This window comes from Equus quagga, chromosome 1 (assembly GCF_021613505.1).
Source record: "Equus quagga isolate Etosha38 chromosome 1, UCLA_HA_Equagga_1.0, whole genome shotgun sequence".
Lineage (NCBI taxonomy): Eukaryota > Metazoa > Chordata > Mammalia > Perissodactyla > Equidae > Equus > Equus quagga.
In genome coordinates this window covers 55,260,727-55,285,702 of record NC_060267.1, presented here as the reverse complement: position 1 = coordinate 55,285,702, position 24,976 = coordinate 55,260,727, and the positions used below count along the sequence as shown (strand labels likewise).

Genomic DNA, 24,976 nt, shown 5'->3' with positions numbered 1-24,976 from the left:
AGAGCTGTCATAATTGTATAATTTGAATTATATCCATCAGACTCTTCATTGTATTCATAGCAGTTGGTAAGCTTCTAGGTTTGAAAACCTTCAGAGAGGATTAAATGATTTGTGTCCTTCAGGTGCTACATCTAAACCTTTCTTCCCCTCCTAAGTCCATTTGATGTTTTTTTTAAAGTGTTAAAGTTCCTTAACTTGTGGGTATAGGAGTTTTTATGAATTGTAGACTGTAGAAGGTAGATTTTGTTGTTAGTGCCATGGAGTCAGTTCTGACTCCTAGCAACCCTGTGTCCAGCAGAGCGGAACCTGCCGGTCTTCTTGTACCATCCTCTCATCTTCTGGCGCTCTGTCAGACAATGCTCTGCTGCTGTTCACAGGGTTTCCATGGCCAGTTTTTCAGAAGTGGGTGGCCAGGTCCTTCTCCCTAGTCTGTGTAGTCTGGAAGCTCCGCTGAAACCTGTCCACCGTGGGTGACCCTGCTGGTATTTGAAATACCAGTGGCAGAGATTTCATCATCGCAGCAACATGCAGCCACCACAGTATGACAACCAACAGGTGTGTGGTGTGGTTCCCTGACTGAGAAATGAACCTGGGCCTTGGCAGTGAGAGTGCCAAACCTACCACTAGATTACAGAGATTAGATTACTTAATGGTAATTTTCTTGTAGGTTCATTGTCTCTCTGGATTATTTTTGAGCTTCACTCTTTCTCTTTTGGCTTGAAACTGTGGTGATTACTGTTTTCCCCCCAGTGGACATTTTTACTTATTTAATACCATGTATTTAATTTTAAGGTCATGGTTTTAGTATGTTATATTAGAAGCTTTAACCTGAAAGCCTGCATTTAGATCTCGTCAGAGAATAAGTTAAGTGGTTCTAATTCTGAATACGGCTCTTTGTTTCTTCTTTAGGACACAGCCAGCGTGAAGTCCTCTAGTAGTCTGGAACCCAATCTTTTTTGTGATGAAGAGATTCCCATCAAGTCTGAGGAGGTGGTCACTCACATGTGGACGGCACCTTCATTCTGTGCAGAACATGCTTATTCTTCTGCTTCTAAGAGTTGTTCTCAAGGTATTAACCTTTAAAACAATGTGGTGAAGATAAGCCTCAAACCAGTGAGAAAAAACATTGTAATTAATTAGACTGAATTCCTCTTAAATACAAATCCTGGCCATGAAATGCTAATAGAACCTGAAAATGCAATTTTGATCAGGAAAAGCCACTCCCTCTGTGTGTTTTCTGTCATTAGGTGATAACCTGAAAACTTAAACAGAATTATTGATTCCTAATCAGAAGAACTTTAGAGGCCATCTAGTCTCATCTCTTATTTATAGAAAATCCCTGATAGGTAGTCATTTAGCCTCTGTTTGTTCATTACCAGTTGTTGAGGAACATGCTGCTTTTTAAGAGTATTCATTCTAGTTTTGGAAAGCTTTAATTGTCAGCAAGTTCTTCCTTTCCTTGGTAGATAATTTCTCTATTATGGTCACTTTTCCTTTTTCCCCATGAAAATAAGTCACACTGCTTTAAGTCATATCTCTGGAAAATGGAGGATGTTTTTCTCTTCAGAGTAAAATTCAAGATTTTATGGAGTAGCATGTTATTGTCTGTTCATTAGGAAGATAGCTGCTTATTTATATAAGGCAACTGTGTGCTTAATCTTTTGGTATTCTCTAAAATGGAGAGAACATGAGTTAAGAGATTCTTTCCACTCCCCTTCCCTTCCAGTCACAGGATAAAGAATCAGTAAGGAGGGCCAGCCTGGTAGCACAGTGGTTAAGTGCACATGTTCCGCTTTGGCAGCCTGGGGTGCACCAGTTCAGATCCCAGGTGCGGACATGGCACCGCTTGACAAGCTGTGCTGTGGCAGGCGTCCCACATAAAATAGAGGAAGATGGGCACGGATGTTAGCTCAGGGCCAGTCTTCCTCAGCAAAAAAGAGGAGGGTTGGCGGCAGATGTTAGCTCAGGGCTAATCTTCCTCAAAAACAACAACAAAAAACAACAAACAAAAAAATGACTACCTAAAAGCTTGGTTAAAATTGAAAAAAACAAAAAAGGAATCAAGGAACCAGTTTTTTTACTCTAAATCGGTTTTTTACAGTATACATTAGAATTCTAGATCTTTTTGTTCTACATTTGTTGTAAGTTTCATTTTCACTTTCGTACTGATGCAGTGAATCCAGATATCTAACGTAAATATTGGGGGAGGAGGGACCATTCCTCCCCCAACATTATGGTTTTTTTCTGTAGTTTGCATTTTTTTGTTTTGTCTTACATTTCCTTGGAAAGGTTCTAGCACCCCAAGGAAACAACCTCGGAAGAGCCCTTTGGTGCCCCGAAGTTTAGAACCTCCAGTGTTGGAGTTGTCACCTGGAGCCAAAGCCCAGCTAGAAGAACTTATGATGGTTGGAGATCTCCTAGAAGTGTCTCTGGACGAGACTCAACACATATGGCGAATTTTGCAGGCCACACACCCACCCTCTGAAGACAGATTCTTGCATATCATGGAGGTATGGATTTAAAGCTTACTTACACAGTGGTTTTAAAACTATTTAGAATGCCCAAGTTCCTTGGAGGTACCACAAATACCGGCAAGGGGATGGCCGAGTGGGTAACACTCTGGCTGTCCTACATTCCCATTAAGCCAAAGTTTTCTTTATTGAGATTTTATGTAATATTTAATTTGGAAAAAAAAGACCATTTCAGCTAAAAAAGAAAAGGGGGGTACTGGAAACCAGAAGTTTAGAACAACTTCCTTAGCCTGGTCTCCCACTGTTGGAAGGCCCAAAAGTTAGGCAGGAGAATATATAGTGGTTAAAAAGAAGAAGCAAGGGAATGGTTAAATAGAAGTGGTTAAAATAGATTGGAGTGGGAGGGAGAGTCTACATTCGTATATTACACTTGTGTAGCATTTGTAATTTATACAATGTTTTTATATCCATGATCTCACTTGATCTTCACCATAATCCTGAAAGGGAGAGGGGAAAGAATAGACAGGGCAAGTATTTAGCCCATTCTGCATATGAAGAAATTAAAAATCAGAGATGTGGAAACTTGTCTGAGGTCCACATCTAGGAAAAACAAGGAGAGCTGGATTCCTACTCTGACATTTGACTCCTAGTATTCTTTTCATTATTCTTTTCCGTTACTTGTTTCCGTGTAATGGAATGGTGCAATGTCACCAACAGTTGATACAGATATGCTTAGCATACTGCAGTTTGTTTTTGGTTTGGAAGTCGGATTGAAGGTAGCCTAATTTAGATAGTATTTTCCAGCTTACAAAGCATTTTCTTCACATCTCATGATCCTCTTTATTTTATATATAAGGAGAAACACAAAGTATTGAGAGGTGAAATATCTTGTTCAAGATGTGATAGACTTAAGGCACTTATAATGCATTGTTCTTTTGGATTCTGCAGATTTTTAGGTTCCTGTCAAAGATTTCCAGTCTCAAATCTGTGGAAAAATGAATTCTCAAATGTTGGTTCTTAAGTAATTATCAAGCTTATGTTTTTCAGTGTTTGTTTCTGTTAGTAGACATACTTTTACTGTTAAAATTTTTAATGCTTATGACATTCACACATAATAGGAACAATATTAGCAAGTTGGAAAGAAAAATGACAAATTTTTTTGCTTTGTCACATCAGTTATTTTCTGGCCCTTGCCAAAGTCACTGCATACACTTTGTAATGAGATCATGCATACGATTTTATATGTTTTGCCGACATTTTTGATACCTTCTTAACCACCAGGAATTTATTAGTTGAGGTAATAATAAACTTTAATAGTGGTAAATGAAGTCCAAAAAAGTTAGGACGTAATTTAGTGTACATTTTAGTACATTTCATTTTCTGTGTACGTTTTCACCTCAAACAGAGATGCTACAGATTATATTAGTATATGCTAACAATTAACTTTTTTGCCCTCTTTCCCTCTGGTAAGCTATAAGTCAGATTTTTTATTTAAAGCTTGCCATTTTTTTCTACTGTTATCTTCATTGACTATTATATTTGCCTTCTTAAAATGTCTTTTGAATATCTTTAGAATATTTATTGTATAATGTACACAACATAAAATTTACAATCTTAATCTTTTTTAAGCATACAATTAGTTATATTAATTACATTTACAGTGTTATGCAGCTATGATTACTATCCATTTCCAGAATTTTGTAATCCTCCCAAACAGAAACTCTGTACCCATTTAAACAATAAATCCCATTTTCTCCTCCCTGCAGCCCTTGGTAACCTCTCTTCTACTTTCTATCTCTATGAATTTGCCTATTCTCAGTACTTCATAGAAGAGAATAAAACTTTCTAAATATCTGGCTTTATAATTGTTTCTAATTTTATATTTTTGAAGGATGACAGCATGGAAGAGAAACCATTAAAAATAAAAGGAAAGGACTCTTCAGAGAAGAAACGGAAACGGAAGCTAGAAAAAGTAGAGCAGCTTTTTGGAGAAGGAAAACAGAAGTCCAAGGAGTTAAAGAAAATGGATAAACCTAAAAAGAAGAAGTTAAAATTAAGTGCAGAAAAATCAAAAGAGCTGAACAAACTGGCCAAGAAACTAGCAAAAGAAGAAGAGAGAAAGAAAAAGAAGGAGAAGGCTGCTGCAGCCAAAGTTGAACTTGTGAAAGAGAATACTGAGAAGAAGAGAGAGAAAAAAGTGCTGGACATCCCCTCCAAGTATGACTGGTCAGGAGCAGAGGAATCTGACGATGAGAACGCTGTGTGTGCAGCACAGAACTGCCAAAGGCCCTGCAAGGACAAGGTGAGTTCCACTCTGTAGTCAGGTGTGAGAGGACGAAGAACAACGGTTGTGGAGAAATGTGTTTGATATCTTAATAGTCTGATTTTGATGCCAGGATTTAGGCTTCCAACATAGTATGTTTTCTATAGTTTTTATAGACTTTTTTGAATTATGAGGCTCTTAAGTCAGTGTGCTTAATAGAAGAAATATTGTGTTTTAAAAATCATATACTTAGTGAACATGATGAGGCAAGAGCAGGGGGAGCTATGTGATAACCCTGGGCTGCAGTGTATTTCATATGCGTTGGCATAACAAGTTTCAAAATAGTCTTGTGCCTTTCATATAGGATGACTTGGAGAACTAATACCTTGTCAGGTCCCCACAATGGCCTGAAAAAAATTCTGGGCCACTAGTCTAAGAGTTTTGGCAAATTGAGTTAAAATTTGTTCTAAAGACCTGAAACTAAGGGATTAATCTTCCCTTTTGGTCTGTGTCTTATCCACACTTGGGCCTTGGTGCACTCTCCTAAAGGAACTATAATTTTTTTCAAATCCTTTGCAAAAAATAATTGAGACTTTTAAAGGTATTATTTTAAAATTTTAAGCCCTAAATTTTAAGTATAGTAAGTATATGATGGCCATTCTTTAGGTAATATTAACATTGTGAACTTCTGAGAAAGACTGATGGAGTTTATGAAAAATCTCAGTTCATTAAAATGACTGGAGGCACATACTATGGTTCCCACCAAGATTATTAGTAATTTCATAGTTTTAATTTTATTTTGCTCATTATACCACTTGATATTCAGAATTTTAATAGCTCCTCAGTTTGAATATATGAACAGAATAAATACAACTGTGTCATTATTCCCTTACTTCCCTCCTCAGTCAAATACTTGGTAGAGCTTGAAGAGGTCACCTTGTCCAGGCTCTTAATTTTACAAATGATGAAACCAGGACTCAGTGAAGATAAATGGTTGTAACCAAAGTCACGGAGCTAATTAGTGGCAAAACCAAAAGTAGAACCCTGGTTCCCTGGCTTCCAGACCAGATTCTGTCACTAATATCCCCACCCCACCAATAATTGAGATGTAAGTACAAAACATAGTTGAAAACTAGATGGTGCTTACATTTAAATTATACTTAATAAAAACTTTCCACTCATTTTTAAAAGATGAATATATAGTTAAATGTATATCCCATAGTGTAACCTACCAAGGACAGCAGCTGTAAATATTGTAGTGCATTTCCTTCCAATCCTTTTTCTATATAGATTGTTTTATATCTTGTCATACTGTCTATTCATTTTGTATCTTGCTTTGCTAATATCATAGGCATTTTTCTATATTATAAACATTTTAAAGCAGTTTAATAGATACGTTAGCTATGTGTATATATTATTTTTATCTTTCATTTGAATTTATTCTCGTCTGAACTTGTTTATTAAAGAGGCTGATGAAAGGTTAACTGTTTCTCTTTGGATACTGAAATAGTGGCAGTTCAGTGTTTGGCAGAATCATCTCCCTTTTCTTTCTTCTTTAATTGTATGGCAGTTTCAGGACTGGCAGTAAGACATGGTGTTTCTTTCTCAGGCTTTCCTGTTGTCCTTCCTACAAGGTTTATAACCATCATGAACCTTTTACGTTCTCTTTTTTTCTCCTTTTCACTTAACAATTTCTCCCCTCTCCTCTGCTCAGCATTTTAAATATGGTTTGGTTCATCTGTTATTCCTGTTATCTTCCTGTAGCATGTAAACACTACAGGCAGTTTTTTCTTCATCTGCTATGAAATTAAGTTAACACATGCCCTGCTTACTCTCAGGGTTATGAGGCTAGGGAGAGAGACTCTATATGAAAGCACTTGTTAACCAAAGATGCAATGTAAGTGTTAATATGTGATCATTATTTTTAAATGAGCCCTGAGATTTGCTCCTAACGTTATAGGTATTTTAAAAAAATTTAGAAGGTTATCATCTATGTTTTGATGGAGCAAAAGGACTAACTGACTATTCAGAGAAAATGTCTATTTTAAACTGTTAAAACACGTACAAAGGTAAGCAGTGTGTGCCTTAACCTGTCATTAGCTTACGTAAAAGAAACTTAGTAAATGCTATATTTCTATAAAATGTTTAATTTTAAACAGAAATTACTTTAGATTGTAAACATTTTTCCTGTTTTGCAGTTTTTACGGTTCTCCAAGTTTGTTCCTGACACTAGTTTTACTAAATAAAAAGTGTGTTTCTTTCAAAGCTTTGTAAAGAATTTTATAACTTTCTCAATTTGAAGTATGGTGGTGTGTTGTCTAGGAAAACCAAATTAATGCATCGCACATATCTTCAAAACAAAATGATGACAGGAAAAGATTGATTTTTAGGGAAGTCTGTGTTCTTTAAAATATCATGCAGCAAAAAATAACTTGTAGGGTTCATTCATATTTAGGTAAATGTACATTTACCATTTTTCTAACTAGTAATTACCTTTCCCCAAAAATGTGCAGATTGAGAAAACTTTAAAGGATTACTTAAATGCGCCTCGCCTCAATTTCAAGATGTTTTAGAAAAAGAAAAATGCTATCAGAATAATGTAGAAAAAAGGTTTTTTAAAAAACTCTTGGGGCCGGCCTGGTGGCTCAGTGGTTAAGTGCGCACATTCCACTTCGGCGGCCCGGGGTTCACCGGTTCGGATCCTGGGTGCAGACATGGCACCATTTGACAGGCCATGCTGTGGTAGGCGTCCCAAATATAAAGTAGAGGAAGATGGGCACAGATGTTAGCTCAGAGCCAGTCTTCCTCAGCAAAAAGAGGAGGATTGGCAGCAGTTAGCTCAGGGCTAATCTTCCTCAAAAAAAAAAAAAAAACCCTCTCTCTTCCATCATTATCAAATTAACTTCAAACTGAAATTTATTTTGAAAATAATGAACTATTTTCAAAAAATTAATTTTAAGGTTCAGAATCTTTTTCTCCCTGAACTCTGTCCCTTTCAATCTAATTGGTACCAAGAGTAAAACAAGTTAACCTGAAGGAGCAAATTCTTTCAAGCTAATATTTAAGTAACATCTTTTTCTGTATTAGAATAAATATTTAATCATCTTACTTGTAAAAAAAAATAGACTTTTTTCCCTTTACCTTTTTTACCCTCTTACTGTGGGCCTTTTCCTTACCTGTTACTACTTCCATAAGAAGTTTGGCTTGGTAAATAAAGAGAGAAAGTTTATACACTTCTCCCTCTCGCTTCTATTATTTGTTAGTCACTCTGATTTTAAAAGCTTTTTAAAAATACTGTTGTCTCTGCCAAAGTAGTTACATTGTCAGTGGCTTTATCAGTTTATATCTCCTGTTAGCACAGATAATCAAAGGCTAGATTACCTAAATGAGTGAGCACACAAACAAGCCATGGTGATGTTGAGATAGGGTGACCAGCTGTCCCAATTTGCCTACGACTTTCCTAGTTTTAGCACTGAAATTCCTGAGTCTTGGAAAATCCATCAGACGGGCTGACTGAGAGGGTTGGTGGTTGGTCACTTAATGTTGAGAACACCAAAAAAATATATACAAGGATTCTGAACATACGTTATATTGTACTTCATTAAGTGCATTGTTTTAATTTTTCAAATCTGGATTTTGCAAGGAACCTTGGTGCAAAAGAGATTGAATGCCAAAATAACAAAAGCGCAGTCAAGTAACTGAGCTAAGAATATCACTAAATTATCAGGCCTTCTTTTTTCCCAGCGCAATAATATGCTCTAAGAAGTGAAGAAAATATAATATGCCAAATATTTTTTCTTGTGTAAATATGAAACCATATAGCAGGACACGAAATGTCAAACTAGCATTATTTCCTCTTTAATATATTTCTCTTTTAAACACACATTTCCCCAAATCCAAACCCTACAGTAACCTATTTGTACTGTAATGTTAAATCTTGGGCTGGCCTGATGACACAGCGGTTAAGTTCGCATGTTCCACTTTGGCGGCCTAGGGTTCACTAGTTTGGATCCCGGGTGCACACATTTGCACCACTTGACAAGCCGTGCTGTGGCAGGCATCCCACATATAAAGTAGAGGAAGATGGGCATGGATGTTAGCTTAGGGCCAGTCTTCCTCAGCGAAAAAAAAGAGGAGGATTGGCAGCATATGTTAGCTCAGGGCTAATCTTCCTTAAAAAAATAAACAAATAAAAATGTATATTTTTTAGAAAGTTAAATCTTTTATCAGTGTATATTTGAACAGCTTGTAGCTGCAGAGTTTTTTAATAATTATTTTTGTGATTTGGTAAGTACATCTTCCAGAAATAATGAGAGGAGGGAAATAACTATTAGAACTTAATATGCAGTTAGCCAGTTCTGTGTTCTTAACTTTCCAGGCTACTGCATAGTCTTTTCCTCCTGTGTCAAAATCTTCTGTGGATTCAGTTGACATTCTAAACTTTAGTTTGCTTTTTGATCCAGTGAGCCTTTTCAAACAAAAGTAGAACTGGAGTTTCATTGTTAGTGAATGAACATGATAAAAAAGATTAGAAGGAGGAGGACTGTTTTTTTCTTGCTAGATTACCAGGGTTAAATTGTTATATAGTCTATAGGCTGGGGTAGAATCTGTGTACCGATGAAGATCTCAAGAAAACTTATATACTCTTTTGGAATGGTGAGAAAGCTAGGTTTAGGAATCGACCTATAGCCAAAATCACAAAAGGGAAAATGTTGTCTTCCTTATTTGAAAGACAGTGATAAATTTAATTTGAAACTGGAAGCCAGTGAGTATAGTGCAGAATTAGATTTTGAGAGACATGGGACAACTTTTCTTGGCAGCAAATACTGATAAATTGGTAACTTTCTCATCCTCTAGATTAGCGTGAATGGTGACTGGACTGGATTAAGAGGATTGGAAGTAGGAGTAGAGTTGTCTGTTGGTTCAGGGGTGGCATCACAAATAGGCTGATATCTCATATCTGGACAGCCCAAAGAAACACAGTTCATTTTCCCAATTCCCTTTACCAGCTCCCAAAACACTTATCTTGAGTTCACCTACTATCGGATTAGCACTTTATAAATTTTCACCTTCTTGTAGTACCTTTACTTTTACTTTTGTTGCACAGAAGTTATCTCCCTTTTCTGTCTTCGATATAGTTTGCTACAGTAGGAACATTTTGATCAATTATTTTCTTTACTGCCCATACTTCAGAAGCTAAATATTACACAGAACAGAAACAACTTATTTTAGGAAGGAATTAAGTAGCTCTGAATTTACAGAAGGCGATATCATAAGGTTTCAGTGATGATCTAATTTAGAATATATGAGAATTACTTGGGAGCTGATTAAAAATGTAGGCTTCTTAGTTTTTACCCCCAAGATACTTTCAGTCTGTAGGTTTGGGATGGGTCTCAGCTACACCTTTAACAGAGAGAACAGGTAATTCTGATGTAAGTGGCCTGCACATTTTGGGAAGCAGTGCTGCAGGCAGTTATTTCAAGATGCAAAATATTTTGTGTATAGTAGGATATAGTCATGAGACTGTGATCTTAAAAAGTGCCTTCAGTGTCTCAGGCAGTGAACCAGGTGTTCTGCCGTGCATTATAGTCATGCACCGCATAATGACATTTCAGTCAGTGTCAGTCTGAACATACAATGGTGGTCCCATAAGATTAGTACCTTATAGTCTAGGTGTGTAGTACGCTATACTACCTAGGTTTGTGTAAGTATAGTCTGTGATGTTCAAACAATGACAGAATTGCCTAACACATTTCTTAGAAGGTATTCCCCTCGTTAAGCGATGCATAACTGTATTTCATTTGATCCTCTAAATAATCCTATAAACAAGAAGTTATCTCCATTTTACAGATGAGATGAAATGACTTGCCTCAAATTATACACGTCAGCACTCAGAACTTCTGCCTGAATTCAGTAATCTTTATACTACACATCGTCTCTTAAGATCTAGAACTCTAGAATAGGAACAGTGAAAGCGGAAAGATTATTTTAACAAATGATTTCTCCCATCCTTTATTATGACCCTAAAATTACTAACCTGTCGTGGTTTTGATAATTTTTATAGTACATGAAAACTAATTTTGAAAACCACTTTCCCTGAAACTCATTTATCTAGCCAAAACTTACTTCCTCTGTTCTTTCTCATAAGCTGTACTGAGGTACTTATTTGATCCCTTCATACTTCTTACTTTGCTCTAATATCTGGCAAAGCTCATTGTTTTAAGTGCTTCCTATGTTGCCAGTGAAATGATCAACTTTTGTACTAGGGAGAGGAAGAGAGTAGTAGCTCTTTTAATCTTAAAGGTTCTCACCTACCATGGCATCAGCTATAAAAACTACCACAAGTCACCCAAATATAAAAGCCAAAAATCACCTATTGTTAACTCGAGGCCCAAGGCTTAAAGTCACCAAACTACAGTTCCTTTCTAGCCTCCTGTAATCACAGTACTCTCTGAAGGGTCACTGTTTGCCTGGCATCTGCCACTGACCTATCAGTTATCCAGACTTTGATTTTAAACCCCAGAGTGATCTATTGACCTGTGTCTTTGACTGTTTTAATTGGTTAATTTGTAAGATTTGACCTCTGATATTTGCTAACTTTTTATAGGGAGTTGTATTTGTAACGGAAGAAGAGAAGAATAAAAAATATTAGTTTTAAAAGTGGCCTATGTGACTGCTTTTCTAAAAAGGTATTTAATGTTCTTAGTATTTTGGCTTATCTCTTTGAAATAAAGCTAATACACAGGATTGCCTTCACATTGTTGTACTCTTCCTTTCTTGATTGATAATTGCATTGTCTTAGAGCCTAGAAATTGTTAATATTAGCTAAAACTACTTGGCTGCTCTATTAGAAGTTCCTTTTTTGTCAAGTTTTTCTCAAACATGTTTCTGCCTCACAAGGAGCCCCAGGTATTTATGAGGTCATGGAGTACCTAAGAGGCCTAATTTTGTGGACATATTATGGTAAAATATAATTTGGGGGTATTAACTTCCTAGCTTCTTTCTTTAAAAAATAACCCCATAAGAAGTTGTTGTCTGTCTCTGGACATCCCAATTATTTGCTATCATTTAAGCCAAGAAAGCTCTTTGGTTTGCTTTTATTCTAGGCTTAACGTTTATGTAACCTAAACATTCCCCAATCTTGTCTCCTACAGGTAGACTGGGTACAATGTGATGGTGGCTGTGATGAGTGGTTTCATCAAGTTTGTGTGGGTGTATCTCCAGAAATGGCTGAAAATGAAGATTACATCTGTATAAACTGTGCAAAGAAGCAGGGGCCAGATAGCCCAGGTCAAGCACCACCTCCTTCCTTCATAATGAGCTACAAACTACCAATGGAGGATCTTAAGGAGACCAGTTAGCAGATGCTGGGTTAGTTTGGGACATGGGGGAAAATGGACCACATTGAGACCTTAGTCATCAAGTAGTGGTTTAGATCCACTCGAAATGTTGCTTCCAAAGACGAATGGCCTTCAGAGAAAGTCCCGTTAGCTGACTTCCTCTTTGCATGGACTGTGTGATCTACATTCTCTATCAACACATCTATGCAGAGGGTGTCTTCTTTGGTTCAGCAGCCAATATTTCAGTTGATGTCTCCTCTGAGGATGGTTTGTTACATTAGGGCCAGACATTTGATTGAGCTCTAGGGTGGCTGGTTGGCATTAATACATTGGTGTGTATTACAAGCAGAGCATGTAGGTTGTGGCTTATGGCCAGTTGATATTAGTTAGAGGTTTACAACCTAGGGGCAGCACCATCTGGAGGTGCTGATTACTTGGATCTCCTTGGTTAGGATACTTGCAGAGGAATCAAGAGTACCACTTTCCTACCACCATTACTTGGCATTTAATGCCCTACAGATACAACTAGGAGAGGAACAGGGCCGAAGTCACTCCTGTGAGAAGTCATGGGATAGTAGCACAGTCTGTAGACCTCAGCTGCTTATGTTCGTTTGTACCAAGAAGAAAACCTCAAATGAGAGGCAGATCATCTTCTCTTCTTAAGGAAGAGGATGTCATCTAGTTCAGAAATCTGACTAGATTGGATTCTGGGAAGAAGAGCTTTTCTTATTTCAAGGCGAGGAGCCTTTTTTGGCTTTGAGAAGTCTTGCTGTCTTGAGTCTACATTTTAGAGAAGAGCAGGTACATGGATCCAGGCTTCTGCAAAAGAAGAGAAGACAAGTCAGAATGTTTTACTGAGCCTCAGTGATGCATGCTTTTCCGGGAAACCTTCATTCACAAGTATACCAGATACCACCAGGCTTCAGGCATGGCCGTGAGCAAGACCAGCAAATAACAGCTTTTTGCCTTGCAGCCCCAACCCCAATGTCTGCTGTTCCAATACTGGCACTTCTGATTGTGGCCCACAGCAGATGCTGTTGAATAACACCATGGCTTCATCAGGATGGGGGGGTTGTAGTACCTCTGGGTGATGAGGTGGTTTTAGTAAATCCATTTTTAAAAAAAGAAAAAAGGACTTGTTTTTACTTTTTTCTAAGTGTCTCTGACTACTGACTGTTCTATAAATAGATTATTTTTCCTTTTTTAATATACATATATGAATATATAAATATATATATTTACTGTTACCAGCAGCTATGACAGTTTCAGCATCAAAAATCCATTTGGGGGCTTGCTTTCTCTTTTTTGCTTTGTAATAATGAAATCCCATTCCTTCCTTGTAGCACAAGAAGTTAGCACTTCCTTCTCCATCTTAGCCTGACCAGATCTTCCATCTCATTTTTGTTCAAATAGATAATTATATTTCCTTTGTATGTTGGGACTTAATCCCCGTCTGTTGGGAAAGTTGGTCTTACTGTATCTGTGCTGGCTGTTTTGTTTTGTTTTGTTTTTGTATGTCAGTGTTTGAAACTATGGTGCTGTGTCCTCTCCCCTTCTGTTGTGTTCTCTATTCTTGTTAAGGTATTAGGTAAGCTGTATGGAAACTATTACTAGAAGGGGACTAATTTTTTTTTAAGGACGAAAAAGAAAAAACTCACTAAAAATAGTGTTTTGTCTTCACTATCCTGTGTCTCTTTATTTTGGGTTAAAAATCTGTGTTTTGACTTAAATTCATCAGTTTTCCTTTTCAAAGGGGGAAGCAGGGTGGACCTAGAGAACCGCGTATGGTCTCTTCCCTTTTTGCCCTAATCTCTTTTAAAGAAGTCTTCTAGTAACTAGAAGTGAAATGTACTGTCCAGTTACAGTTTGAGTGGGTATGAGATTTAACTCAAAAGGCATCTGACTGAAAAAAAAGCAAAAGCTGTCCAGTTTCTGTAAGTGCTTTCTCTGTGGTTCATACTACCTATTTTTCAGTCACTCTTCCCTCAATATTATGTAACATTTTGTGTGTTAAAGAGGTTCGTAAGCATTGCTGTGCATGTGTCTTGAGATATTATCTCAAGTGTGTGTATGATTTAAGATTTCAATGGATATTGCAAGGTGTAACTAATTAACCAATTTCATAAGTTTTCATTTTTCCACATTATGTAAAGATATTACTTAGTTAAAAATTTTATCTGGTTGATGTTACAGAAGAAAGCACAATATTTTTTGCCTTTTGGTCTTCTCTGTAAAAATCTTCAAATACTTTTGGGTTAAAAATTCGATGCAATTTTAAGTCATGGCTGCCTGGGACACGTTCAAAACTATTTTATTTTTTCTTCTTAGTCACCTATTAACTACTCGACCATTAGTGGAGAGGCACAAGGATGCTGAGAAAGATGGCTAAGGTGCTTTGCTTCTTGGAGTATGGTGGATGGACATAGGTGGCTGTTGAGGGAATAATTTATATCCTTAATGTGGTATTTGCCTGCTGGAGATGGGAGAGAAAAATGCAAGGCAGTCTCCAACCATGAATAGCTTCTTGTTTATCTTTGGACATTTTGAAACTTAGATAAATCATTTAATTTATACTGTGGGATTTTCTGTATTTATTTGAAAGTCAGAGAGGTTTGGTCTGACTCACAATCATAGATTTAGACCAAAGTTGAGAAGAACAGATAAGAATAATTAGTAAAAAAAGAAAAGAAAAATTAAAATACACAAATGTACAATTTTGGAATTAATGAACTAAGATTCATCTGTTTAAAGAAATGCTGATATTCTAATATAGCACATTGTTTTCAATTAGAGGAGGTTACTTATTTACAACTTACTCCATTCTTCAGTATTGTGACATTTTATGTTAAAACTTGATTTAAAATGTTTCTTTACCCTTTCTAACTCCTCAAAGTTGCACTTCTTCACCATTAGTATTTTAACTTAGGTATTAATTCTTTCAAAGGTATTTCTTACCACCTTCATTGTAAACAGTTTTGGCAAAGGTTGTAGAAAGAAAAATGAGAAAATGGTAGGTCTTTGATAAATTTCAAAGGGTAGGTCATTAGAACTATGTGACTCCCAAGTTTCTAAGTACAACTAGAGTATTAGTAGTTAGCTTTCTTGTTGAGGGGGAGGGGACATTTTCCTCCCACAAGTGTTTCTTTACTTCCTGGTAGTTACTGCAAGAGAGCCATGTTGAGATGTAGGTGCTAGGCTCCCTTACTAAGCTGCTGCCAATTAGCTTTGCGTTGCATGATTCAAATTTGTGCCTCAATAAATTACAAATTACTGTATGTATTTTTTTTGATGAAAAGGCAAACATTAAATCTGTAATTGCCCACAACATACTTTAGTAGTGAAAACCCTAAAAAAGGCTAACGGACCTTTGAGATTGGAACAGTTTTATCTGTACTCACTTGTGTTCTTCTCTGCTTTTGTCTTTAAGCGTCCAAGAAATGTCAGTTTATTTGTTTTTCTTAATTTTTAGATTCTGGCTGCAATTTGGTGCACATGAAAAAAATTCCCTTCTTGTCAGTATATTAATTCTATAGTATATTTGTGTGAATATCAGCCAGTACTAAAGTAGGAGGATAAAAGGAAAACTTGAGAAAGCTCTTTTTTCAAATGGTAGGATTATCCACTTTTTAAAGGAGAAAGTGACAATATGGAGTAGGATTTGAAAATTGTAAATTGCAGAAAAATTAAGCTGTTAAAGTCCCACATATAACCAGGTTCAATAAAGGTTTACATATGAACTAGCTTCATATGTGTGTAGAGTTGATTTTGCAGTAAATCCTTAAGTACACATTTTAAAAAGCAGGCAGTCAATTTGCCTTTTTACCTTTTAGAATCCTCCTTTTTTTTTTTTTTTAAATTTAAAGCATATCATTGCTTCTTTGGATATGGATGTGCCAAGTGGTGTTTACAGCATGAGAAGGAAAGAATGGATGGTAATGTATTTTGGAATTGCAGTCTTCTCTTGGCCTGGGTCATATCCAGTCACCACTATGCAACGAATGATGTGCATCAGGAAAGGACAGGACGGGTTTTTAAAGATGCATCCTGCTTAGTACTTTTGCAATACTCCAAGATGTCTGAACAGGAATGTCTTTTGTAAACCTCAAGACCCTCTATTGATTATTCCCTTACATATTTATTTACCTGTTGGTGAGACACAAATATAATATGGACTCTAATTTACCAGGGTTTTTGATGGTGCCTTATGAAAAAGTATAACTTGATTTCTTGTTTTTTGAGCATGTTTTGTGTTTCTTTTGTTTTTTGAAAGAATGCCAGATATGGTTATTTGCATTACATCTAAAAAATAAAAAAAATTGTGTGTGCTCGGGTTCCCGCCACTCCGTCATTTACATTAGTGGCAACTCTAAATGGTAACCATATAAAATAGGTAAATTTTGGCAATGAGTATTGATGATCCTGAAGAAAATTAGTAAGTATATGAGAGCCACTTTTAACCTGTGCCAGAGCAGTTCCTAATATTGCATTTGCTCTCTATAAAATAAAGAACTGGCCTCAAATAATTGCATAAGTGGTGTGATGAGCATATTACATTGCTGGGATAGTGTTTTCAGAAAGTGTAAAGTGGAAGAAGTGATTCCTGAAGGTTTTACCTGTCCCTCTGTTTTCAGCAAGAATCCAGCGATGACCGACAGACATTTCCCCACCTTTGATTCTTGAGCGGTTTATTCTTTGCAGTGAATGAGTAATAGCAGGGAAAATGAAGACAGACTTTCCTTTGGCCTCCTAATACTTAAAACTAGTTCAAACTGTAACTTCTTACAAGTAAATAGCCGTTTTTTCTCATTGCCGGAGTTACCAGGTCATGCAGGCATTGCTGAAGATGTTAAGGTTCTGCTGGCAGTGAGATCGGCCTCAAACATGAAGTGTGTGACTGTCACTGTGTGTCTTGGGGAGAACTTAGTGGGAAGAAAGAGGGAAAAATCTGGTTATCTCTTAACCTTGGCAAAGAATTTTCTTGCCAACAAAAAAAAGACACCCAAAATTTCATAAGGTGAGAAATTCTTCTTTTAAAAAATTTTGTGGGAGGCTCCCAGTTTAGATTAAGTATTTCTTGAGGCCTTGGTGGTGTGATTGATACCAATAAATTGAATATCCAGAATCTCTTTATGGAAAGCTTAGCTGTGAAATGGGAAGTCACACGTGATATAAGTAGAAAACAATACAATCAAACACTATGTGAATAAACAGAGTGATTTTGGAATTTCTTTTCTCATCTGTTTGCTCTTTAAAGTGTATATCTATTCTACTTTTAATAGGAGGAAAGGAGATTTAATTAATATTTCCATACAGTAAAGTTCCATGAAATTTCTTTACTAGGCAAGGATTTTCTCTAACCTTGTCTTTTGGAGCTAGATTGTGTATCTTGTTAACGGAAAAAAGGGCACCACAGAAACCTTAAGAATGACTTAGTGGTTCTGTCTGGTGATGCCTGTGTTAAGGAACTCTGATGAGTTGCCAGGGGTATAAGGATGAAGTCAGAATTTTCTGTAGTCAAAAAAAAAAAACCTTCAAAAGCCAAGATGAGGACTTTAGGATTACATAAGGTAAAGAAACACTGGATTTAGGAATCAAATAATCTTGAGTTTTAGCTCTATGTATGACCTTATGTTAGCTCTTTTGAGTCTCAGTTTCCTACCGTGTATGGGTTAGTTCGTGTGGACAGGAAGACGTTTAAGTTACAGGCCCTCTCCTTGAGAGAGAGTAAGACATAATGATGATTTTTAAGGATGTTTTTTACTAAAACTTTTATAGAATTTAAAGAGGAAGATAGTAAAAGAATTTTGGACGTGTAGTCCAAATCCCCATTTAATGATAGAAAAATCTATTCATTACTCCCAAAGAGGGAACATACTGGGGCCAGCCCGGTGGTGCAGCAGTTAAGTTCTCACGTTCCGCTTTGGCAGCCCGGGGTTCGCCGGTTCAGATCCCAGGTGTGGACATGGCACTGCTTGTCAGGCCATCCTGTGGCAGGCGTCCCACGTATAAAGTAGAGGAGGATGGGCATGGATGTTAGCTCAGGGCCAGTCTTCCTCAGCAAAAAAGAGGAGGCTTGGCAGCAGATGTCAGCTCAGGGTTAATCTTCCTTAAAAAAAAAGGAACATACAACCTATATTGAATAGCTATCCTATTTTTAGAAAATGTAAGTATTGGTCACTTAACATCCATATGAGAGCTTACCCATAGTTTTCCCTTCGTTTGGTCTGAATTTTGCAGAGTTCTTTGTGCACTTATGTATGCTTCAAGACTGGCATCTTGCCATTCTATCTAGTGCCGAACTCTGTGGAGATGGGCAAGGATATCAGACATTTTGACATACCTAACTATGCCAGTCCCTCCTGAATTGGTACCTGGACCTCGTGAGTAATATTTTTCCCCCAGTCAAAGTATAGGCCCCTCTTCTCTCCATACTAAGCTGCATTCTGCTGAAACCAATAGGCCATCCGAGCACTGGCAGCATTAGTCTTCCTTCTGGCCTAACCCTGCCATCTTCTATACTTAGGGCTAAACTTTGTTGAGACACAAACAGATTATCATTAATGTCACTTCTGGACCCAGAACAATTCAAGCACATTTAAGTCTTGGTCAGTGCCTAGTGCCTATGTTTGTTTTGTCATAGAAACTTTGCTCCAGAGTTCCAGTTGGAACATTGAGGCTGGTTTAGTTCACTTTGCTTCTGTCCCTGTAATTCTTTGTGGCCATCTAAAATAGAAGCCCATCCAGTCATCAGTCGTTTCTCCTCATATTCCTGTGCTGTTACCTGCTATGTTCAATTCATTTTCCCATTGCTGCCCTTCCTGCCAATTCTTTGCATTCTACGAGACACTTGTTTCTATATCCTTTGTACATAAACTTTCCTATTTTTTCATTAACTGGAACCTGGCTCTCCCTCAGCCGTATTTATGTTGGGGCTATTTCAAATGAAGGATGCTCATTTTCTCACTTTACTACTACAAGGTGTGAACTGGTGGATTATAGGGGCTTTTGCCCCTGTATTCCTGATTTCTCTTACCACACTTTGAGGCCTCTGCTATTCAGCTGTACCGTCCATCCTCATCACTGTCATCTCTGGTTACTCTTTTACATTCATTGAGGACTTTGATGGTTCATGGTGTCTCTGCCCCAGCCGTGCCATTATTCTGGGCAATATCATTGGTCATGGATGACCTTACAGTTTCTGGACCTCCACCTCCAATAATCATTTTCACACCATTTAACAAATCAATTTCAAGGCCATACCTTGTACTCTGTCAAAATTTCTGAAATGTTAAATTCTAGGATCCTGTTCATACTAATTTTTAATATGTTGTCCTTTGATCTCTTCCTCTCAGTATGTTTACTCTTTGACTGCAATTCCTTAGTCACTTTTTTCTTCCGTTCTGTCAGTTCACTCTGGATTCACCCCCTTTCTGTTCCATTTAGCGTAGACTGCGTGGCCCATTGCTCACTCATGATCTGTTGTTTCCCAATCACTCTGGCCCTGCAGAACCTTGTCCCTGGATCATTTTAGCCATCTGACTCTTGCTCTCATGATCTGCTGAATACTACTGAGTGGCATCACAAATTGACCCAAGTAGGTGGCTCTCAAAGCAGTTCAGCAGCCCCAATGATCCAGCAACCTCTTCAGTTCTTAAAGACTATTTCAGAATTTTGTCTCCCCATCCCACTACCTCTCTACCCTCAGCAGAGGCCTACCTCCTAACACTGAAGAAATTGAAGGTTACTAGGAGAGCTCTAGGCTTTCCTGGTCACCTCTACCAACAACGTCCTCATCTGTCTCAGGAGAGGTGTCTGTTCTCTGGCCAACACTGAATGTGTAGGCAAATGAGCAAGTCAGTGAATCCCATCCCATGTTAACTACTTAGGAGACCTTATTCCATCAGTCACCTCCTCTCTTCTTTATCTTCAGTGTCTCCTCTCTCTCCCTTATTTAGCATATAAGTGTGCTCAAGTCTCTCCTATGTTAATATTCTTCCTTGAACCTATCTCACTTCTGCTCTCTTTTTACCTTCTTTCTTTTGTGGCCAAGCCCCATTTGTTCTCTCTACTTCACTTTCAGTTCATTTCTCAGTCTATTCTAATCTGGATTCTACCCTCAACATTCCACTGAAATTACTCTTACTAAAGTCATCAACTAAATACATATTGCTAAGTCCAGTGGACACGTCAATTCTTGACCTCTCTTCAGCATTTGACACTGTTGTCCATTCCCTTTTTAAAACTCCTCCGTTGGCTTCTTGGTCACAATTTTTTCCTAATTTTTCTTCTCTCTAGCTGCTCTTTAATCAGCCTCTTTTCCTGTTTACCCCCTTAAAATGGTGTCGTCAGAGGCTCTTCTCTATATACTCATCCTCAATTGCCAGTTTTATTTATGTTTCCCAAATCAATGTCACCTGCCCATGCTCTTTCTTTGCTCTTTAATCAACCAGTAAACATTTCCACTTGTATTTGTTTTAAAAACTCATTGTGTCAAAGCCCAAACCTGCCTCCTTACCACACTGACACCACTTCCTTTCTAGAATAGCTAGTTGCCCAAGCCAAAATTCTGTGAACCATCTTATATTCTTTCTGCCCACTCACTTCCTGTATGCAATTAGATCACTCAATCCTTTAGATTCACTAGTCTTATCTTTATCTCCATCTCCTCTGTTCCCATTGTGATGCATTAGTTCAAGCCCTTATCACTTTTCACCTAGATTTCTATGCTAGTCTTTAGTCTAGTCGATCTCTAGTTTATATTCCAAATTACTACCAGAATGAACTATCTAAAGAGCCAATCTGGGGCCGGCCCAGTGGTGCAGTGGTTAAGTGGGCACGTTCTGCTTTGGCGGCCTGGGGTTCACCGGTTCAGATCCCAGGTGTGGGCGTGGCACTGTTCATCCAGCCATGCTGTGGCAGGCGTCCCACATAGCAAGTAGAGGAAGATGGGCACGGATGTTAGCTCAGGGCTAGTCTTCCTCAGCAAAAAGAGGAGGATTGGCAGATGTTAGCTCAGGGCTGATCTTCCTCAAAAAAAATTTAAAAACAGCCAGTCTGTTCATTACATTGTCCTATGGAATCTGCCTCTGTTTACCTTTCTAAGCTCCTCTGCTTCCACAGACATCCTCAGTCACTGTGCTCAGACACACAGATTTTTGTTTCCTTTAAACATGCTAAGCTCTGTCTGGAATGCTCTTCTAGCTCTTTCATTCTTGAGGTGTCAGTTTAAATGCTGCCTCTTCAGAGGCCTTGTTGTCTTTCACAACAGCTTCTTCTACTCCCTGTGGGACTTTGCAGTATGTGATGTATTTGTTTATGAGTTCTATGAGGGCCGGAACTTTGTTTCCTTTCTCTCTCTCTTCCCAGCAATTAGAACAATACTCTGCGTATAGTAAACAGTCAATAAATAACTTGAATGAATGCTGTTTCATGCCTTTGCTCCTCGCTGTATATTGTCCCTCTCAATTTATTGTTCTCTATGTTTGAGTGCCATGCCCTCCTCTACCCTTTTACTACCTTCTCTTTCTTCAAAATTCAGCTCATCCCCAAAACTCTTCTGAGAAGTCTTTCAGGTTACTCATGTCCTCGTAATCTGATTCAGATGTCGTTTCATGGAGCTCTGATAGCATTTAGATTATAAAATAGTCCTCAAAGTGTGGTCTCCAGATCAGCAGCGCAGGGGAATTTGTTAGAAATGCAAATTCTTGGGCCCCACCTGAGACATCCTGAATCAGAAACTCGGGCGGGGCCAACAACCTGCATTTTAATAAGCCCTCCAGGTGACTGTGATGCATGCTGGAGTTTGAGAACCACCAGACTGTATTATAGCCACTTCATTTATATCTCCAGAAGCTAGCACAGTACCTCACACAAGATTATTGTAAAGATCTTCCCTACAAAGAACTGAAATCCATCTTCCTGTAGACTCATGTGTCAATCCTGATTCTTTTGAGGATATGAAAAAACGAGTTCAACTGCCCTCTGTTTGGCAGCCTTTCAATATTTGACAATAGCCATTGTTTGTACCTCCCAAACCCTCATTTCAATCTTCTGATTTAATATTATTCTTTTTCATGTGCTATGACTTTGAGTCCCTTCAAACTCAAGCTCGTTGAATTTCTCTGAACTAATAGCTTACTTCATATCCATCTTAAATATATATTCAGAGCATCCTTTTAGCTTTCAGGCTGCAATTCTAAAGGTGGAACTATATGTCTGTATAGTCACCCCAACAAGATAGAGTTCACAATGAATATGAATAGTATTCCATTTGTACAGTTGTAGATGTACAGTGGAAACCAAAAGTGGTCTGAAACCCTGAATATTCTCTCTCTCAAAGAACCTGGTCTTTGTAACATGAAAGTAATTTTGTAAAGTGGTTTCGTATAACTGAATTGGTGGTTCTCAGCCCTGGTGGCATGTTAGAATCATCTGGAGAGCTTTAAAAAACCATCCCTACCACTCCCACCCCAGACCAATTGAATCAGAGTATCTCAGAGTACAGCGCAAGGACCAGTATTTTTTTTTGAACAGCTTTATTGAGGTGTAATACCACAAAATTCACTCATTTTAATATGAGTCAATGATTTTTAGTAAATTTACAGAATTGTGCAACCATCACCACAATCTAATTTTAGAATGTTCCCATTACCCCAAAAAGAATGTCCGTGCCCATTCGTAGTCACTCCCTGTTTCCACTCCCAACCCCCCGTGGCCATGAATCTACTTATGTCTCTCTAGATTTGCCTTTTCTAGACCCAAGCATTAGGATTTTTTAAAAAGCTTCCAGGTGATGTTCATAATGCAGCCAGAGTTGAGAACCACAGTTCTAAATGCATTATAAAGAATCTTAATGGTTTTTAAGAGCTGTGTATAATAAGGACATCTTGCATATTTTCCAATTTGTGCTTCCCACCTTTGCCAGTGCATGCAACCATCACCAGTATGACAAGATCATTAATTTGGTAATGGAACTTAATAGACCATTCCATTATTTTACTCTCTATACCTTTTAGTATCATATTCAAAGTTGCCCCCATTTTTTCCCCAAGCTATTTTAAAACATCTCTAGTCTGCTTTTTTCCCTTTAGCTCGTAAATTATCAGCAATGGAAATTATCTCAGGAGCATTCTCCCTGACATAATTTAGTCTCCAGGAATGATCGCAACTTGCTGGTGTTGATCCCATCTATAAAGTTATTTTAAGTGTCTTTCACATTGGTGTTTCTTCACTTGGTGTTTCTTTTCCTTTTTGGTGGGGGTGGGTGGTGAGGAAGGTAGGCCCTGAGCCAACATTCATTGCCAATCCTTCTCTTTTCACTTGAGCAAGATTGTCACTGAGCTAACGTTTGTACCAAGCTTTCTCTATTTTATATGTGAGACACTGCCACAGTACGGCCTGACGAGTGGTGTGCAGGTCTATGCCCAGGATCCAAACCTGGGAATCCTGGGCTGCTGAATTGGAGCACGCAAACTTAACCACTATGCCACTGGGCCATCCCCTCACTTGGTGTTTCTTCACTAGATGTTTTGCAGTCTGACTAACCTCTCTGCCAAATATAGATTTCTGCTTTATAAATACGCTAATATTTCTAAAACATTTTGGGGAAAATATATTTCTTTTTTTTTTAAATAATACATGGACATTTGTTTAAAAAAATACTAAAAGTAAATAAATAAAAAATCATCCTCCACCAAAAAATGACCACTAAGATTTAACCAAATTTCTTTCAGACAGCTATCCATGCATATTTATTATGCGTGTATACAAATATGTACACCTTTACATAACTGAGGTCACACTCTATGTACTGCTTTGTAACTTGCTTCTTTTACTTGAGAATGTTTGTATAAGATAATAAATATAGATTTGTATTGTTTTTAATGGCTATATAGTTTTACATTAAATGGAATCTTAATGATTTTTAAGAGCTATGTATATTGAAGACATTATTTCTTTGTCTTGTGTTGCAAATTTTTGACCACCTTGTTATCAGTCTTTTAACCTTATTTATATATTTTTCTTTATAGAAGTTATTAAATTTTATGATGTAAACTTAACCTCTTTAATTTTTATATTTCCTGGTTTTCTTCATATGCTTAGAATGACCTTCTCCTCTACAGGATAATAAAAATACCTCCATAATTTTGCTTAATACTTTTATAGTTTTATTCTCTATACTAAATCTTTGTTCCATTAATTGGTGTGAGGGATGCTTTTTCTTTAGATTATTCCTCTCTTGACTACATTTGTTAAGTTTCTTACAGCTTACTCATTCACTTTTTTTTTTTTTAAGATTTTATTTTTTCCTTTTTCTCCCCAAAGCCCCCTGGTACATAGTTGTATATTTTCAGTTGTGGGTCCTTCTAGTTGTGGCATGTGGGACACCACCTCAGCATGGCTTGATGAGTAGTGCCATGTGCACGCCCAGGATCTGAACCGGGGAAACCCTGGGCCGCCAACTGGGAGTGCACGAACTTAACCACTGGGGGGGGGGGGGGGGGGGGGGGCCCCCCCCCCCCGCCCCGCCCCGCGCTGGCCCCTCATTCACTCTTGAAAGTATCTGAGCATCTGCCTTGCATTTCCATGCATGTGTAAATGTAGTCATTCCAAAACCTTTCATATGCAAACACAACTTTCCATATGTGTATACATTCAAGATATTCACTGCATTAGTTATCTATTGCTGTGTAACAATATTACCACAAATTTAGCAGCTGAAAAACAACGAACATTACCTCACAATGTCTGTGGATCGGGAATTAGGGCACAGCTTTTCTGGGTCTTCTGCTTTGGGGTCACAACGTGGTGGTCAAGGTGATCTCAGTTGCAGCTTGGCTGGGGAAGAATCTCTCCCAAGCTCGTGTGGTGGTTGTAGCATTTAGTTCCTTGTGTGTTGCCAA

At 37.8% G+C, this 24,976-nt stretch overlaps 2 protein-coding genes across 2 annotated transcripts in view; both read left to right on the top strand.

Moving 5' to 3' along the window:
• Nucleotides 1-15,814, top strand: part of KDM5A (lysine demethylase 5A) — a 91,171-nt gene extending 75,357 nt beyond the window's left edge. Inside the window, 6 exon segments of the mRNA XM_046667899.1 lie at nt 910-1,069; nt 2,290-2,510; nt 4,363-4,773; nt 11,342-11,359; nt 11,361-11,423; nt 11,889-15,814. Coding sequence (XP_046523855.1) covers nt 910-1,069; nt 2,290-2,510; nt 4,363-4,773; nt 11,342-11,359; nt 11,361-11,423; nt 11,889-12,095 — 1,080 coding nt within the window. The 3' untranslated portion in view covers nt 12,096-15,814.
• Nucleotides 12,022-24,976, top strand: part of LOC124242708 (sodium- and chloride-dependent GABA transporter 2) — a 68,626-nt gene continuing 55,671 nt past the window's right edge. The window contains exon 1 of the mRNA XM_046667974.1: nt 12,022-12,105. Within this exon, the coding sequence (XP_046523930.1) occupies nt 12,099-12,105 (7 nt within the window). The 5' untranslated portion in view covers nt 12,022-12,098. The remainder of the gene's footprint in view (nt 12,106-24,976) is intronic.